Genomic DNA, 16,606 nt, shown 5'->3' with positions numbered 1-16,606 from the left:
AAAGCTTATAAAGCTAACAACTAATTCATGCACTTCTTCTCAGTTTCTCACTTTGAAAGTTATTTATGACAACCATTAGTGATAGTCACTAATAGTGGTATAAGTATTTAACATAGATAAACTGCTACTAGCGATAATTTTCAATTCAAGAAATGTGCTATCAGTTGTTATTTCTGATAACTGCTATTAGAGGATATCACTATAGTTGTTACGAGTGGATACCAATGATAGTTATTATAAGTGATAACTTTCAATTTGAAAAGTGTGTTATTAGTATGATGGAAACATGCTATGTGACGGATAAACTTAGAATTCTAAAAAAAAAAAATTATAAGTAAGCTTATCGATATTTGCTATATTTACAAATATTTTAGAGTGGTACTATATATTCAAATTAGTTTCATGATTTTTGTTATAAATTTTCTTAAATTTCTCAACCAAAAATAACCAAAATTTCATGAAACTTAAAATGTTAAAATATCAGTTATCTATAACCTTTGTTGCAAACATTAAACAAAGAAAACATTCCTACAAAATATTAAGAGTTCATAGATTCATTCTACCCAGAAGAAAGATATATGTATATATACACACATAAATGACAATTCTACACAAAGAAACACATTGAAATTAAACAGATTTTATTTCCTTATTAAAAAGTCCACTGAATGTTTGTTAAAATAAATGTACAAAATGCAAGTACATTGTAACTAAATAAATTCATGGTTCATTTTTGTAAATGTAACGTAACACCTATGGTCGTGTAATAATAATAAAAATAAAACTCATGAAGCAGGTAAAATATTTTCATAAATTCGAGATTCGCTTTTGATATTGGCTTAAGGGTATTTATAAGTTTTTTAAATAATTTGTTTAGAGTTTTTTTTTTTTTTTTCCATAATGTTTATGGTGATGTTGTTTGGTTCTCTTTTTTTCTTCTTCTTCTTTAAAATTACTACTTTTGAATTTAATGCCTTTTGAAGAGGAGGAAAAATGAATGAGGTTGGCTACACTAACATAACAAGTTTATTAGCAGTGCATAAGTGTATTAAACTTATCAATGTGTATCAAGATCGAAAGGGCATAAAGTGTATCCAGAAGAATCAAGTGTAACCAGAAGTATTGGTGTATTAAGGCGTTTTAGGTGTATAAAGGATACCAAATGTATCGAAGTTCAAAGGTTATCAAGAAGTATCAAGGGATATCATGTGTATAAAAAGATATCAGCTGTATCAAAGGATATCAGATGTATCAAATGTATATTAATAACGAGGGGTTTGAGGTAAGATTTGAATAATTTTTTTTAGAAAAAATGGTAGAATATAGTCTAATGTGTATGGAGAAGCAAACCCAAAACAACAAATAAATTGGGAAATTTTAATATTTAGAAAATTTTCGGTCAGTCGATTTTGAAAAACAATTTTATGTTTTAAAAAAGTGACCTTTGAGAACGAAAACCAACAGAAAATTATTATTATTATTATTTTTTGCTAATTTTCTAATATATTCCCCCAAATGGAATATCCATTTAGAGTATAAGAATCTATAAATTTTACCCAATTGAAGCTAATGCATGCAAATGCAACACCTAATCTCTACTCAACTCCCCGCACCCAGATTTCCCATAGCCGATCCAACAAGAACCGCTCATCAATTATCATCCTATTGAGTTTCAATCATCTCTTTCATATTTTCGTCTTTAAAACTTTGCAATGATCCTCTCATTGCCACTTACTACTATTTTGTCTACACTCTACTCCCTTAGATTAATGTTGTATGCAACCCCATACTCTGTTAGTTTTCCACTTCCAATGCATGGTTTTAATTCTATTAGGTTTTTGTAAGCATTTCAATCTCCATTGCTTCGAGGCATTGTATTTGAAATCAAGCGTGCATTAGACTTATGCTTGATGTATTTTTTGTTCTGTTGTTTTATTTTGTGCAATGTGATTGACGGGAGGTATTATCTGATGCAAGGGATGATAGTACAGTTTGGTTTTTCAAATGTTCATGAAAAATGGTAGGGGGTAGTTTGATCCTTGGACGATAAAAGACATGATTTTATTCAACAACTATGTAGCAGAAGTTATCTGTTTGTATATGATATGATTTTACAACATAGTTAAATAATTTAATCCCTAGGTTATAATTGAAAGTACACTTATTCCCGCAGGCTGCACCCCACTTTCATTGAAATAAGCACATTAGTTTTTGTTCTTCTACTTTCACTTATATGTACACTCCTTTGCTTTTATTCACTTGATCTCCATGTTTCATAACATCGTAACTGATCACATCCTTATTATATTTCTCATTTTAGCTCTGGCAATTCATATAAACTAGTCATTTAGATGCATTCTCAGTTTTTAGTTTTCGTTTAATTGGATTATTGATGAACTAAGTAATGAAGTATAGGGGGAAAATATAGTCTAGATTAAAATTCAATGAATCGTGAGCTACCCCCAGTTTTAAGGGTCGCTTTCTTAAAGAATGTTGAACATTTTCAGGTTTCTAATGAAGGTTTCCCCTACAATGGAGCCAACCTTGATAAACACAGCTGGATAGCCAACTGGAGCGTCTACTTTAATTTCGCATCCGAGTTTAGCATACACCTCCCCTGTCCATATATGTTGCCATGAAGAATTGTCACCTAAAGGAAAGTAGGCATTGACATTGTTCTTGCCTTTGTCAAGGACAGGCACAACTAGGATCTCAGAACCAACTAAAAACTGCTGGTGACCTAATGTAAGCACGTACTCATCTTCTGGGTAGTGAACGAAAAGGTGGCGGCATACAGGTAGGCCTCTTTCAGCTGCTTCCTGTATTGTTTCATGACCCAGAACAGAGGAAAAAGATCATCAGACCTGTGAGGAATTTGAAAATATAGAAGTTGCAGATGGAATGTAAAAGGTTGCATATTTACCTTCACCAGTTGGATTCTATAAAACTTCCAAGCGCTATAGACCTTAGCAAAGCGAGCAAACTGCGACAATGTTCGATCGCTTGAGTAGAATTGGCTGTTGCAGGATGGTTTGTTTCCCTATATACGGAGACAGTTGGAAGTAGTGCTTTAAGAAGACTCAGTATGTTGAAAATTTGTAGAGGATAATAATACTCTGACGCAAGCTTTATATGGTTGTAGAAGTATATATGATAATTCAGTCTTCCCAAACTGAAGCTGATTTGTATATAATGCTCGGTGCAGGTTAAGCTTCTATATGTTTGGTGAATTTTAGTGAAGATAAAATCTTGACAGGGCTTCTTATGCATTTAGGGTTTCATGTGTCTGACTGTAAATTTGATGCCATACATAGGGGGCGTTTGGTCTCCTGAGTGGAGTTAATAAGTCTAGTGTTGAGTGTAGAGTTGTAAAATGGGGCTTATATGTTGGAGTTGGTAAGTTTGTATTTGGGGTGTAGAATTCTAAAATGGATTTCTTGATAAATGTGAAATAGATTAAGAAGGAATGATGAATTTCTCTATCAATGTGAAAAGAACAGATGGAAAGTTGAAGTTTTTTGGTAAATGTGAAAAGTATAGAAAGAAAATGATAAGAAGATTACTCAATAAATATGCAATTTCAATAGTTTTTGTTTAGTTCTTTTTCAGGTTTTGGTTCTAGTCAGAGAAAGGGACAGATAAAACAGAAGGAAAAAAGTAAGGTTGGTTTCTAACTTACTTCATGGGTTCTGAAAACCGTGGTAAATGCATTTAACTCCATCCATCGTAGAAGCAGCTCCTCACTTCTTCGGTATTTGATGAAGGGTAAATTTACTGCACAGTACCCTCCTATATCACTGTGATTAAAAGCATAACCCGAAAGTCCACTGCTCAAAAGACCAGTAACAGCACTCTTTATCCCATCATTGGCTTGCCAACTTACCATTTGGTCTCCTTCCCAAAATAGCATCCCCCACTTGGGACTGTTTCTGAAACCAGCTCTCATGAAGAAAACTAAGGCCTCTTCTGGGTCTTCTTTCTCCTTACCAACAAGTTTACTTTTCCATTCATCTACAAATTCTCTGTTAATCTGCGCCCATATTTCTGGATATCTATTATGTGCAGTAATAGGATCTTCACCTGAAATTACGGTTCTTAATCTGTGAGTAATATTAATATCCCACAGAGGGAAAGTATGCAGTTCTGATTAAGGTAAATTTAAAGTATTTTAGTGAAGATCAATTCCATCTGTATCAGCTTCTTGTTCAGGATGCAGACATGATTGTATTGAAAAAAAAAAAAAACTAGAGAGTTTGAAACTCATTTGATGACCTTTGCATTCGGGGATTACAAAAATTTCAAGTCCATCTCGACTTGGAGATATGTTCAAAGAAGCATGTAAGATCGATCACATTGTATATCACTCCTTCCTTTCCCGCCCATCTCCAACCAAGGAAACAACTACATGATTTCTATGAAGCAGTTCAAAATTTTAGTGATAGATTTTTTTAGAAGACTCTTTAGTCTTTAGCAATTGATTTTGAGAAAATCAATGTAATAAGTCCGCCTTTAAGTGTAAGATATTATACTCCTTAGATAGTTATTTTGAAATTGAGTACAAATATTGACATTGAACTCTAATATTTTCTTAGTATAACCTGAATAGAGGGTGGCATCTACAGGCAAGCCTTCGCCGAAATCAGCCATCCATCCTCTCACACCATCATTCACCATTTCTTGTAGAATTTTCTTGAACCAACTGGAAGTATTTGGGTGCGTAAGATCCAACATTCCCACGTCAAAAGCCGTGTTGGGAACCATGTAGGGTTCTCCATTTTTCTTCTTTATTAAGATCCCCAACGCCTTTGCTTCCTCATAAAGATTTCTCCTTCTGTTCTGCTTCTCATCTGTCTGAAGTCATGTACAAATTTGAAACTACAATGATCAGTCTTTACTCTTTTATCTCTGTTCATTTAGTTAGCCATTAAGAAGGTAGTGTATATGTCTAGGTGGAAAAGAAGAAAAGAAAGAAGAGTAGAGAAAGATGCCATGCTTTTAACATGCAAGCGTAGTAACAATATTTCTGATTTGGTGATTGCAGAAGGATTGAGAGGGTGGAAGAAGAAAATACCGGTGCTAGGCAGGGATTGCAGTATGTCATTACTTTTATATGCCGAGCTCCAAGATCTTTAATTAATTGTTTCCATCCAGAGTATCTTGTTGCATCAACTTCCCAGTTCCACCACAATTGTGATCCAATTACTGTTTCTCTCTGCCCTACCCAATCCTACACAACATTCTTCTTTTAGATAAGGAATAAATCTAAAAGAATGTGTATACACTTTAGAAAAACTATATTATTATGAAAGCATGTAATAAATACTATATATCTGTGCATCACTTTTTGGATTTGGCTTGATCTACAGTACAAGATGCTTAATTTGATCCAGAAATGTATTACTAACTTTTGGAAATGACAAACTTGTATTACCTGCAACCAAAACGCAGAAATGGGAACTTCATGAGCTTTTAGCTCATCCCAGATTTTTCGAACAACATTGGTCCCACCTTGCATCCCTACAACCGCACCTGATATTATCCATCCAGGAAGCTCTGGAGGCCTCCCAATGGTCTCAGTAAAACGTTCGATAAGCTCTGAAGGTGAGTTCCCATGCAATATCCTTCCTTGAACTGAATTTCCATGAATCTGCAATCTCCACCAGTTCACAGAAATGGGAATACTGTAAGTTAAAAGTTTGTATATGAGCGTCTTACCTGGACTTGGGTATCCTAAGATGAAGAGTTCAGATCTTGTTTCTTCACTCTCTAATTTTGTGTTAAATGAACCAAAACTCATTATTGTTATTATTCCTTGCATGCTCTATCTTTAGTTTTTTGGTATTGTTCTATTTCTGTTGTACGTTTTCCTTTAGTCTAAATTAAATCTCTATTCAAACACTTTACGGCTATTTAGGTTGGTGAAAGGCAATGAAGAGCAATAGTTAATAAAAGTGTACCTGAATCTGAACTCTATCATTCTTTGTCAGATCAAATATAGAGTACTCATATCCTTCAAGGTACAGAGACCTCATTTTGGATGTCATGTAAAATGGAGAAGGAGCATATGTAGTACTCCAATCACCACCAGCCCTGAAGTGAAAAAAAAACTCTCAAACTTAGTTTTAAAGTTAAGAGATGGATACGTGTACCTTTTGTCTGTTAATGACATGTTTGTTATTTAACTCCAAGATTGCTCTTGATCATTCGACACCCATTTGAATAGTATGAAATATGCTTATCAAATGTTAGAATTAAATATTAAATTGATTTTGGGTTATCAAATAAGTGGTGTGGTCTGTGGAGTTATTTTAAACATAGACAAAAATATTTTTAACAGTTTCGAAATCATTGTTAAAGATGGACTGAACTTACCTGTAACTAATTAGATTGGCTGCAAAAGTTATAGGTTGATCTCCTCTACCAATTCCCTGTTCTTGAACAAAGATTGGTACTCTTTTTCCCTTGAAGTCCATATGAGAGAATTGCTCTCCAAAACCAAAGAATCTTTCCTTCTCTTCACTTGAATAGGTCAAACATACTCTGTTGAATGCTTCAAATTCCTCAGCTGCTCTCAGAACTTCAACTTCCTTTTCTGAAGAAGGAACTCTAACAAACCCTTTCAGTTTTGTCAAAGACCAATGCCATTCAAATTTCCGTTTTCTCAACCGATGCAATCGAAACTTAAGCCGGTTGAAACCCCCTCTTGAATGAGCTATTTGGCGATGTTCATAGCTGGGTTGGCCAAGCATCACTTGAAATCCAATTTGGCTGCTGCTTTTCTGTTCAAAAAATACCCAGTACCTTGCAGAAGCAGAAAGAACTTTCGAGTTACATTTTACATCACCATTGAAACTAGTTTCTTGAAGCTTGTTCTTCTTCTTCATCATCCTCTTCTTCTCAGTATTGAATATTCTTCCACTAATGAGCAACATAGGAAACTGAGCATCTTCTTTCTCATAGTTTTTCAGGTCCAATCCCAAATACCCAGATGGAAAATGATGTTCTTTAACCTCGAACTCATGATCACAGCCATTGATCTCCTTGATATCATCAATTGTTTGATGATTACAAATCAAATGAACGGCCCCATCTTTCACGGCAAACGATCCTCGACTTTCTTCCACCTCAGTTTCCACCATTGCTGCAGATACAAAAGCTTGACCTGAGATTGTTGACCAGATTGATCTAGTGGGGTCAGAGAGATGATAAATTGAGAGAGAGCCACCATTATCAGACCTCCATAGAAGCTGAAAATCCTTTCCGATTGAGAAGAATTTGTAAGAAGAAAGTGCTTGATAATTTGCAGAGAGTTCCCCCTGAAGTAAAGGAAATGAAGGTGGGGGTGAAGGGAAAGGATTATTGAGGTGTATGTGATGTTTTTTGGTGACTTTGAGATTCGTCATGGTTTTGTTGTGCTGGAGGAACAAAGAGGAGAAGAGCGTGGGAAGGTCTTCAAAGTTCATATAGGGAGGGAAAGGTTTTTGAAAGAAAAGTCGTTGAATGCTTCCATTTTTGAGATGGTAGGTATAATGTGGACGAATTCTTTATTGCTTTCAACTTTAGGAGATGTAAAATTATGACTGCATATACCACAATTGTCCTCATGCGTTTTGTTTTCTTTATTTATTTGAAAACTTGATTCCATCTAATTATATTTCTTGTTTACATGTGTTCTATATTAATATTGAAATGGGACACTCACATCCAAAAATATAAATATAATTTGATTGATGAGCTCTGGGTTATCAATTTATCCATATGTTTTTTTTAATGATTTATTCATTTGTTTTCCTTACATGTTGTTACCGTTATTGTTGCATATATTGCTAATAATACAGTTACTGGTTGATCCTAAAGGGTAATACCAAATAAATGTGATAACAATGGTATTAAAATCTCAACAAATCAACACTTAGATTAATTAGATATTCCATCAAATTTTGATTATGCAATCTAGTTTTGTTAGATACTTAAAATATAATTCGTATTTTCAATTTGCACAAAATTCCATTGATTGATTAACAAAATTTCAAAAAATAATAAAAAAGAAAAAAGATCACTTTCCTCCATAGGAATGAGTAGCTAGTTCTTATACGTTTGATATAAAAGTTCCGTGTGGAGCTTATTGAATACCATCGCTCTCATTTCTTGCTTCATCCCATTTTATTTCTTATTATTAATTCTTGCATGATGTTAAATTCTCATCCACTTGTTAAACACTTCCATCCATATTCATATTTCATAAGTTGGAATCATTTCCATCCATATTCATATTTTATAAGTTTGAATCACATTGATATTTTTATTTTATTGTGAAAAAACATGTGAAGTATAAAGTAAAGTAATCAAAATATTAATAATATGATTCTAACATATAGAGAATCAAATATTGCAGAATGGGTGTATATAAAATAAATGTAAATAAAGATAATAATTAGGTGCAGTTTAGTTAATATAAGGCTTTCTTGAGGTTGGTGGGTAAGTTTTGTTGTAAGCCATATTTAAGGCTATTGAGAGCTACGTGAACTCTATTTGACCTGAGATTGATTCCCTCACATGCGCTATATTGCTATGGTAACGAAGTCCAATATTTTGTGTACTTCTTGTGCAATCTACAATGAAGCAGCAGGGCAATTCGTGGTTTCTCCTATGTTAACCTCAAAATGGCAGTTTTGTGGAACATGAGCTTAGAAGCTCGAAGTCATAATTTGAAATCAATTCGGTTGTAAACTCAGCCCAGTGAACACTCTTTTTTTTACGTTCATAAATAGTTTACGTAAGTTGTATACTTTATTTTGCTTTTAAGCTTTTGAAAAAAGTGCAATTTAATTGCAACCATCTCCTTTCTATACATAAAAATAATTTAATTTTTTTATAGAAAAAAAATGTCACGTGACATATTTTTATTAAATGTGGTGTGAGTTAGATAATTATTTGCGTAATATCTAAATTCTAAATCATCTGCTCTAACCATTGAAAATCAATAATTTGTTGAAAATTTATGAAAGTGAAGAAAAATGACAAGTATTTAAGAGCTAGTAAAATGGATTTTAAGTTAAGGGTGGAGTGGCAATTTGCTTTTATAAAAAATTTGTAATTATTCATAGCTTCTACCTTGGGTCTTTGAATTGGACAAAAGAAAAGAAGGAAAAGCAAGATAGCAGCCAACTGTCACCAAAGAGAGTGAGAGAGGTTACCGTAAGGCATACAAAACAGGGAGAGGCATGACCGTTCGACGCTGAGTATCAAACGACATTCAATGGAGCATTGACGTCAAAGTTTCTGCATCTTACCAATGGTGAACCACATTCGTGGTGGAGCTGGCGGTGAGCGACATACGTTTGCGGCTTTATTTCGGTGGTGATCGACGTTAGGTAGAAGCTTTTTTCGGACATTGTTGTTGTATTTCTACAGGTCATTCAGCGTTGGGTTTCGATTAGGTTTGCTTCAATATTGGGTTTTGTACGGGTTTGGGTCTCGATATCAGAGGTTTCAACGTGGGTCAGTCCTTGGCATTTGGTTGACGGTATAGTCGAATTTGTCTTGGTTGATTATAGATTGCTAATCCTGTTGAACCATGTAATTGTATCCTAGTTTTGCTCTTAGTAAAATCCCTCCAAACTGGTTCTCAAAGTGGATGTAAACCGAATTTGTCAAACCACTATATATCGTTGTGTCGCTTATTATCGCTTTCTTTGTGATTATCTGGCTGTGGCATTCTGCTTGTTTAGATTGTGTTATCTAATTAGTGCATAAAACTATATCAAGTGGTTGAGAGTTTGGTATAGTCATAACAAGTGGTAATAGAACTTGGGTGTGTTATTCCCAACAAGTGGTATTAGAGCTTCAGTCGATCCAAAATAAGATTTGGGTTTTGTGTGGTCGTTTGTAGTTTACATATTCTTGGTTTAATCAGTTCTGTAAAGATGATTTCAACACAGTTTGAAGTGGCTAAGTTTGACGGGTAGGTGGTTTTTCTCTTTGGAGAAAAAAGATTAGAGCTATTTTAGTTCAACAAAAAGTAGCTAAAATCTTAAATGTAGAGAACCTTCTAGAAACTATTACAAAAAGTGAGAAAAATGATATGGATGAAATGACCTATTTAATGATCCTTCTGTATCTGTCTGATGAAGTTCTTAGGCCTGTAGATGAGGCTACTACTATAGGAGAGTTGTGGAAGAAACTAGAAAGTCTTTACTTGACAAAGTCATAGCCAAATAAATTATATCTAAAGGAGAAATTTTTTGGATATAAGATGGACCCAAGTAAAGGCTTAGAAGAGAACTTGAATGAATTTCAGAAGATTATAGTTGATCTCAATAACATCAGTGAGAAGATGTCGGATGTGAATCAAGCAGTGATTCTTTTAAATTCATTACCTCAAACATATCGAGAGGTTAAGGCAGCTATTAAATATAGTTGGAATTCATTGACCATGAGTGTAGCGTTGAATGCCTTAAAGACTAGAAATCTCGAAATTAAGAAAGTACGCATGGATGGAGAGTTGCTCATGGCCAGAGGAAGAAGTGACAAAAAGAATTGAAAAGAAAAAGAGAAGAGTTCCAGGATGAATTCATAGGGGGAAGCTAGAAAGTGTTTCCTTTGTCATAAAGAATGACACTTTAAGAAACATTGCCCTTTGAATAAGAGCAAGGAAGCATCAAGTAGCAAGCATGCAGTTGAGACCAGTGCAACAAATGTTACTAATGGGTATGATTTTGATTCAGTAGAGAGGTCTTGATGGTGTCTCACAGGGATATGCAAGATGCTTGATCATGGATTCGGGGTGCATGTATCGCATGTCTTCTAATTAGGACTTTTTGATTGACTTTCAGAAAAATGATGGAGAAAAAGTCTTAATGGGTGATAGCGATACTTGTGATATCAAGGGAACTGGGTCAGTTAAAATTGCAACACATGACGAGATGATCAGAAAGCTCACACATGTGAAGTATGTTATAGAACTCAAATGTAATCTAATATCTCTGGGTGAATTAGATAGATCAGGTTATGTTTTTAAATATGAGAATGAACTTTTGAAAGTTACCAAGGGTTCTTTGATTAAATTGAAGGGAACTTTGAGAAATGGTTTGTATGTGTTGGAAGATACTGCAGTTTCAGGTAGTGTTGCTACAACATCAGAGAAGTAGAAACAACAGACAGTTGATCATGTTGTGACAAAGGTCAGAATTGATTATGGAGTACAACTATCAGGGAAAAGTTCAAATGTATCTATTGAACAGTCACCACTAGTTTCACAAACAGAGGCTTCAGATGAGTCTGAATTTGATGATGTACAGTCTCAGTAGGAGAGGACTTTGATTGATGAGGGAGTTTTCAGTGACGGTATTATATCTGATTCAAAGAAACAATGGAAGGATGCTATGGAAGCAGAGTTGTTTTCTTTGAGAATGAATCAAACAGACATGGTCATTGGTTCCAAAGTCTCCTATTAAGAAACTCATTCAAACAAAGTGGATTAAGCCAGGAGGTGACAATAAGCCTAGGTATAAGGCTAGGTTAGTAGTCAAGGTTCTTCCAGCTCATAGGTTTAAGTACCGGTTAGATGAGCTGAAGGTTAATTATGGATGATAGGATGATTGAGAGAATCAATTTGGTGTCTTAAATAGCTTGTCATGTGAGAGATTTGTGGAAAAATGACAAGTATTTAAGAGTTAGTAAAATGGGTTTTAAGTTAAGGGTAGCTTGGTAATTTGCCTTTATGGCAAATTTGTTTATTTCTATCTTCTACTTTAGGTCTTTTAATTGGACAAAAGAAAAGAGGAAAAAGCAAGATAGAAACCGACAGTCACCAAAAAGAGTGAGAGAGGTTACTGTAAGGCATACAAACAGGAAGAGGCATAACCGTTTGATGGTGAGTATCAAACGGTGTTCAACGGAGCATTGACGTCGGAGTTTCTGCATCCTACCGACGGTGAATGACGTTCGTAGTGGAGCTAGCGGTGAATGACGCACGTTTACGGCTTTATTCTGGTGGTGATCGACGTCGGGTAGAAGCATTTTTTAGGCATTGTTTTTGCGTTTCTACGAGTCATTCAACATTGGGTTTCGACCGGGTTTGCTTCAGTATTGGGTTTTCTACGGGTTTGGATCTCGGTATCAGAGGTTTTAGTGTTGGTCTCTCATCCTTCTTGGCATTTGGTTGGCGGTATAGTCGGGCTTGTCTTGGTTGACTATAGATTGCTATTCTTGTTGAACTCTGTAATTGTATCCTATTTTTGCTCTTAATAAAATCCCTCCAAACTGGTTCTATTTTTGCTCTTAATATTCTTGTTGGTCGATCCACTATACATCGTTGTGTTGCTTATTATTGCTTTCCTTGTGATTATCTGATTGTTGCGTTCTGCTTATTTAGATTGTGTTCTCTAATTAGTGCATAAAACTATATCAAGTGGTAATAGAACTTGGATGTGTTATTCCCAGTAGAAAGATAAACTATTTGAGACTGCATCAGCATAGTTTAGTTCCATTTATGTATGTAAAACATATATTATAAATCACAAGTTTAAAAAAAAATGAAAGGACCAATCTGTTCTAAATAGAGTTGTTTTAATTTAAAAATAATAATTACAAATTCCACCCTTTAAATACGAAAGTTTTTATTTATGAAAACAAAAATTCACCCTGCCAATCCAATTACATGATGGAGTATATCTTTTTCTTCCAATAAGAAAAAGAAAAAAGAAGTGTATGTTTCCTTAGATGAATTTGGCCACACGGTTGGCCTAGGTTCATTCTCATGAATCATATTACATTTAGTGCACAAATTCACTCATATAAGCTTTTTATTTATTTAGTTTGGAAATATTCACATAAACTTTCAATTCATATATATATATATGAAAAGAAAGAGTTTGGTTTTGTCTTTGGAATCTGAATGTTCAAAACTCTGTCCAAATGCATCAATGCATCTAACCGTTCTTTTGTCCTGCCATATTCAAATAACTTTTAAACCTTCCATTAACCTAAAAGCTTGGGTTAAAAAATGAAAATAAATTTAAGTTATAATATATAATACAATTTAATAGAAATCAATATCAATGGGAGTAGAAATATAAGATAAAATGTTGATCAAATTGCATATAATATCCTACAATAATTCACTTTTTCCCCTACTTTTGATATGTATTGGGGTTGGATGCAAAATTTTCCATTAACATCCCAAATATATAGTTGGAAATTATATATGGATGAGTTAGCAAATTTAATTTCTTTGACATAAAGTTTTGTTCACTGTACAATAACGTAACATGTGATGGTATCCTCGACATCGACATATATTGTTTTGTATAAGATAAATATAATATACTTTTCAATATGAGCTCATTTCAAATATGGGATAGTTGCTAATTTAGCAATTAAATTCAAAATAATTAAGTATATAGCAATATTTTTAAAAATTGTAAATATAGCAAAATTTATCAAATTCTATCAATGATAGAGTCTATCACTGATAGACTATGTTGTAAAAATTGTTCTATCACCGATAGATCATACGAGTCTATCAGTGATACAAGTCTATCAGCGATAGTTTTGCTATATTTGTAATTTTTTTAAAATGTTGTTATATCATTAATTATTATTCCTCAATTGACCATCTATTACAATTAGAAAGTTAAATATTTGATAGTCTACTTCAATACCATGGTTATGTTGTAATGTGAAAGATTATATTTGTGGACTATTTTTTCTATTTGTTTATGGGCTTTTATTTGATTTTGGTTTCTTATATTTTGAGATAAGCGTATAAATAGAAAAATTGTAGATAGTAACTTCAAAAATGATAAAAGACGGCATGATAAGAAAAATAGCAAACGCTAAACGCATTCATTTATTTAATTATATTAATTTCAAATCTACCCATAGATATAGGATAATTCATACTTCATAGATTCAAACTACAATGTATATTAATGGCTCCAACATGAGTCAGAATATTGGAGATTTCACAAAGACAATATATTTTACAAACAACCCTCAACTTTCGTAAATCTTAACTAAATCTAGGGTTTTGTTGCTAGACAAGATTGCAGCAACATCTCGTATAATAATGGTAAATGTATATATTAGATTCTCGATTTGTTATATTTTAAACTATTTATTAACAATATCAATAATTGTAACTATGTAAAATATAATATATATTTTTAATAACAATTTGAAATTATATTTTAGATTAGATTCTTAAAATTTTTTATTAATATATTTTATTCTTTTTATTTTGGTGGCAGTTATATATATTTTTAAAAAAACAAATAAATAATATATATTAAAAATCTATATGCATAATACATTCGTTTTTTTTACTTTTAAATTTTAAGAAATGTATGTTATTTATATATACTTTTGAAAAATATTAAAAAAATGTGCATTTTTAATATTATTTTGAAATATAAGTATCCATGTTATTTGCTTTTAAGATTTTAAATTTAAAAAATGTGTATTTTTTAAATTTGTAAATTTTATGGTATTTGTTTAACATTTTTTTCGATTAATTACAATCTTTACGGTACATTCTTTAGTATTGGTTTTCGAAAACATTAGTAGAATTGTAACAAATTTTTTTTATCGCTTTACAATGAGTAAAAACTGTTTTGAGTGGTAGATAGATTGAATATAATCTTCCGAGTATACGTACAAGGATTTGCTTGGTTGTATGAAAAAATATGTGCTTATGTTCATTGAAATACATTGTATTTCATATATTTTATAGCCAACTAAGTATATTGACTTTGCAATTATACTCTATTGTAGGTTATTCGTATTAAATTCAAATATTGTTTTTTTTCTTCAAACTAGATAAATTTAGTTGTCATAATCGGAAATTCATGTCATATATAATCATTTAGGGTCAAGATACATTATGTATTGTTTAATTTGTAACCGTAGTTGTTTTACGGAGTATTTGTCTTTTTTGTATTTGTGTGTTTAATTATTGTAAATATAACTGATATGAAACCCTTGAACATTGGATCTAAGAACTATGTTAAACAACAAGACTCAAAGAACACAATCCCAACAGCCGCAAAATCAATTTGATTTCAACCCCTAAGAAAGGCTAGATACAGATTGCTAAGATGATCTAACAAACTAAGGATAGACAAAGTTAAGAACTCTCATCAACCCTCGATCTTCAAGGGACTCTACAAGCAAGGTAGATCAATCCTCACTTGAATGCTCCAAATATTCGTGCATTATATCACAAGAACACACAAGAACAAAATTCTACATTCTAGAATTTTCAAATTTTATTCATCCCAATTCTTCTTTTTTAAATGTGGAAATTACGATCCTATTTATACTAATTAAAATATGAAATGAAAGATCACAACATTTAATTTTATGCCATTTCAAATATCGTAATAAATGAAAACACATAAACACATCATTCCTTTTAATTTATGACTTTTGGGATGCCCAAGTTACTTTTCAACTTCCAAACATTGCATCTCTTCAACTTCTTCATTTGATTCGATTCTGACTTCTTTCTTCATATCAATAACTTATTGGTTATTTCGAACGAAAAGATTATACGTTGGTACCTAAGCAGTGTGTTGAAATTTAACATTGTTAAATACATCCTCGTTATCTTGATCATAAGTTGGGATATGCTCATGCTTACAGTGTAGTTCATATAGTGAAAAATACAGTGTAGATTCGAGAACAACTTGTCATGGACATGGTGTAATTATATTAATCTCGACTCTACCCCTCATTATAGGATAATTCGTAAACTCAAAATACAAGGTATTTTAATGGATCCAATATGAGACAGGATATCACACATTATTTGAGAAAGACAATGTATTTTACAAACAATAATAAGATTGCAGGAACTAAATTTAGTTAGACTTTAGTAAAGTCTAACTAAATTTGATATTTTGTTTCTAGATGAGATTGCATCAACTTTCCGACAAATATATGTTCAAGATTCTCGATTTGTTATATCATAAATCATTTATTAACAATTTCGATAATTTATAATTAAATAATACATAATATAAATTTTTTATAACAATTTGGAATTATATTGTTAAATAAATACGTAAGATCTATTTTATATTAGATTCTAAACATTCGGCGTAGATTTGGTATGCAGGATACGTTCATTAGTATTTTTTAAAATTATTTTAGAATGTATATTTTGATGGTAGTTATATCTATTTAAAAATAAATAAATAAATAAATAATGTATATGCAGAATACGTTCATCATTTTAAAATGTATGTTATTTATATCTATCTTTAAAAATATTCCGAAAACATGTATTCTTTTATAATATTTTGAAATATCATTATTCATTGTTATTTGCTTTTATTATTCTAAATGTTGTTTTTTAGAGGCGTTACCAAGTATCAATTTTACTAAGCATAAAAAACTCAAGCGAACGAAAGAAGAATGAGGAAAACAAACCTTTTTTCTACCGAAGACGATGTTGGAATCATTTTGATGAAGAAGCTCCTCCGTAAGAAGAAAAACCTAAACACTTCTCAATCTTGCATCGAATGTATGAAAAGTTTGAATAGGATTAAAGCCTAGATAAACTGAAATTGTTTCTACAGAGAACAAAGTTGGAATCGTTTTG

General features: G+C 32.4%; 1 protein-coding gene and 1 long non-coding RNA gene across 2 annotated transcripts; one reads left to right on the top strand and one right to left on the bottom strand.

Annotated features, from left to right (window-relative positions):
• Positions 1-2,412: 2,412 nt before the first annotated feature.
• On the bottom strand, positions 2,413-7,580 carry LOC101219337 (sulfoquinovosidase). The gene is made up of 8 exons (XM_004144284.3): positions 6,373-7,580; positions 5,958-6,090; positions 5,432-5,647; positions 5,072-5,227; positions 4,599-4,851; positions 3,680-4,080; positions 2,924-3,040; positions 2,413-2,819 (listed from the first exon to the last, which is right to left on the bottom strand). The coding sequence occupies exons 1-8, from the start codon at positions 7,461-7,463 to the stop codon at positions 2,484-2,486; spliced, it is 2,703 nt and encodes a 900-aa protein (XP_004144332.2). The 5' UTR covers positions 7,464-7,580; the 3' UTR covers positions 2,413-2,483.
• On the top strand, positions 4,020-5,357 carry LOC116403171. The gene is made up of 2 exons (XR_004215775.1): positions 4,020-4,152; positions 5,042-5,357. It is a non-coding gene; the product is annotated as an uncharacterized LOC116403171 (long non-coding RNA).
• Positions 7,581-16,606: the final 9,026 nt, after the last annotated feature.

The sequence above is a fragment of the Cucumis sativus genome, chromosome 4, assembly GCF_000004075.3.
Source record: "Cucumis sativus cultivar 9930 chromosome 4, Cucumber_9930_V3, whole genome shotgun sequence".
Classification (NCBI taxonomy): domain Eukaryota; kingdom Viridiplantae; phylum Streptophyta; class Magnoliopsida; order Cucurbitales; family Cucurbitaceae; genus Cucumis; species Cucumis sativus.
Note: the sequence above shows the minus strand (reverse complement) of the source record. Positions and strands in the feature narration are given on the sequence as shown.

Coding starts and splice junctions, on each gene's coding strand:
- LOC101219337 (XM_004144284.3), bottom strand. CDS start 7,463: ATGAACTTTGAAGACCTTCCCACGCTCTTCTCCTCTTTGTTCCTCCAG. Junction 6,091..6,372: donor GCCAATCTAATTAGTTACAG/GTAAGTTCAGTC, acceptor TTTTCACTTCAG/GGCTGGTGGTGATTGGAGTA. Junction 3,041..3,679: donor CGGTTTTCAGAACCCATGAA/GTAAGTTAGAAA, acceptor CTCCGTATATAG/GGAAACAAACCATCCTGCAA.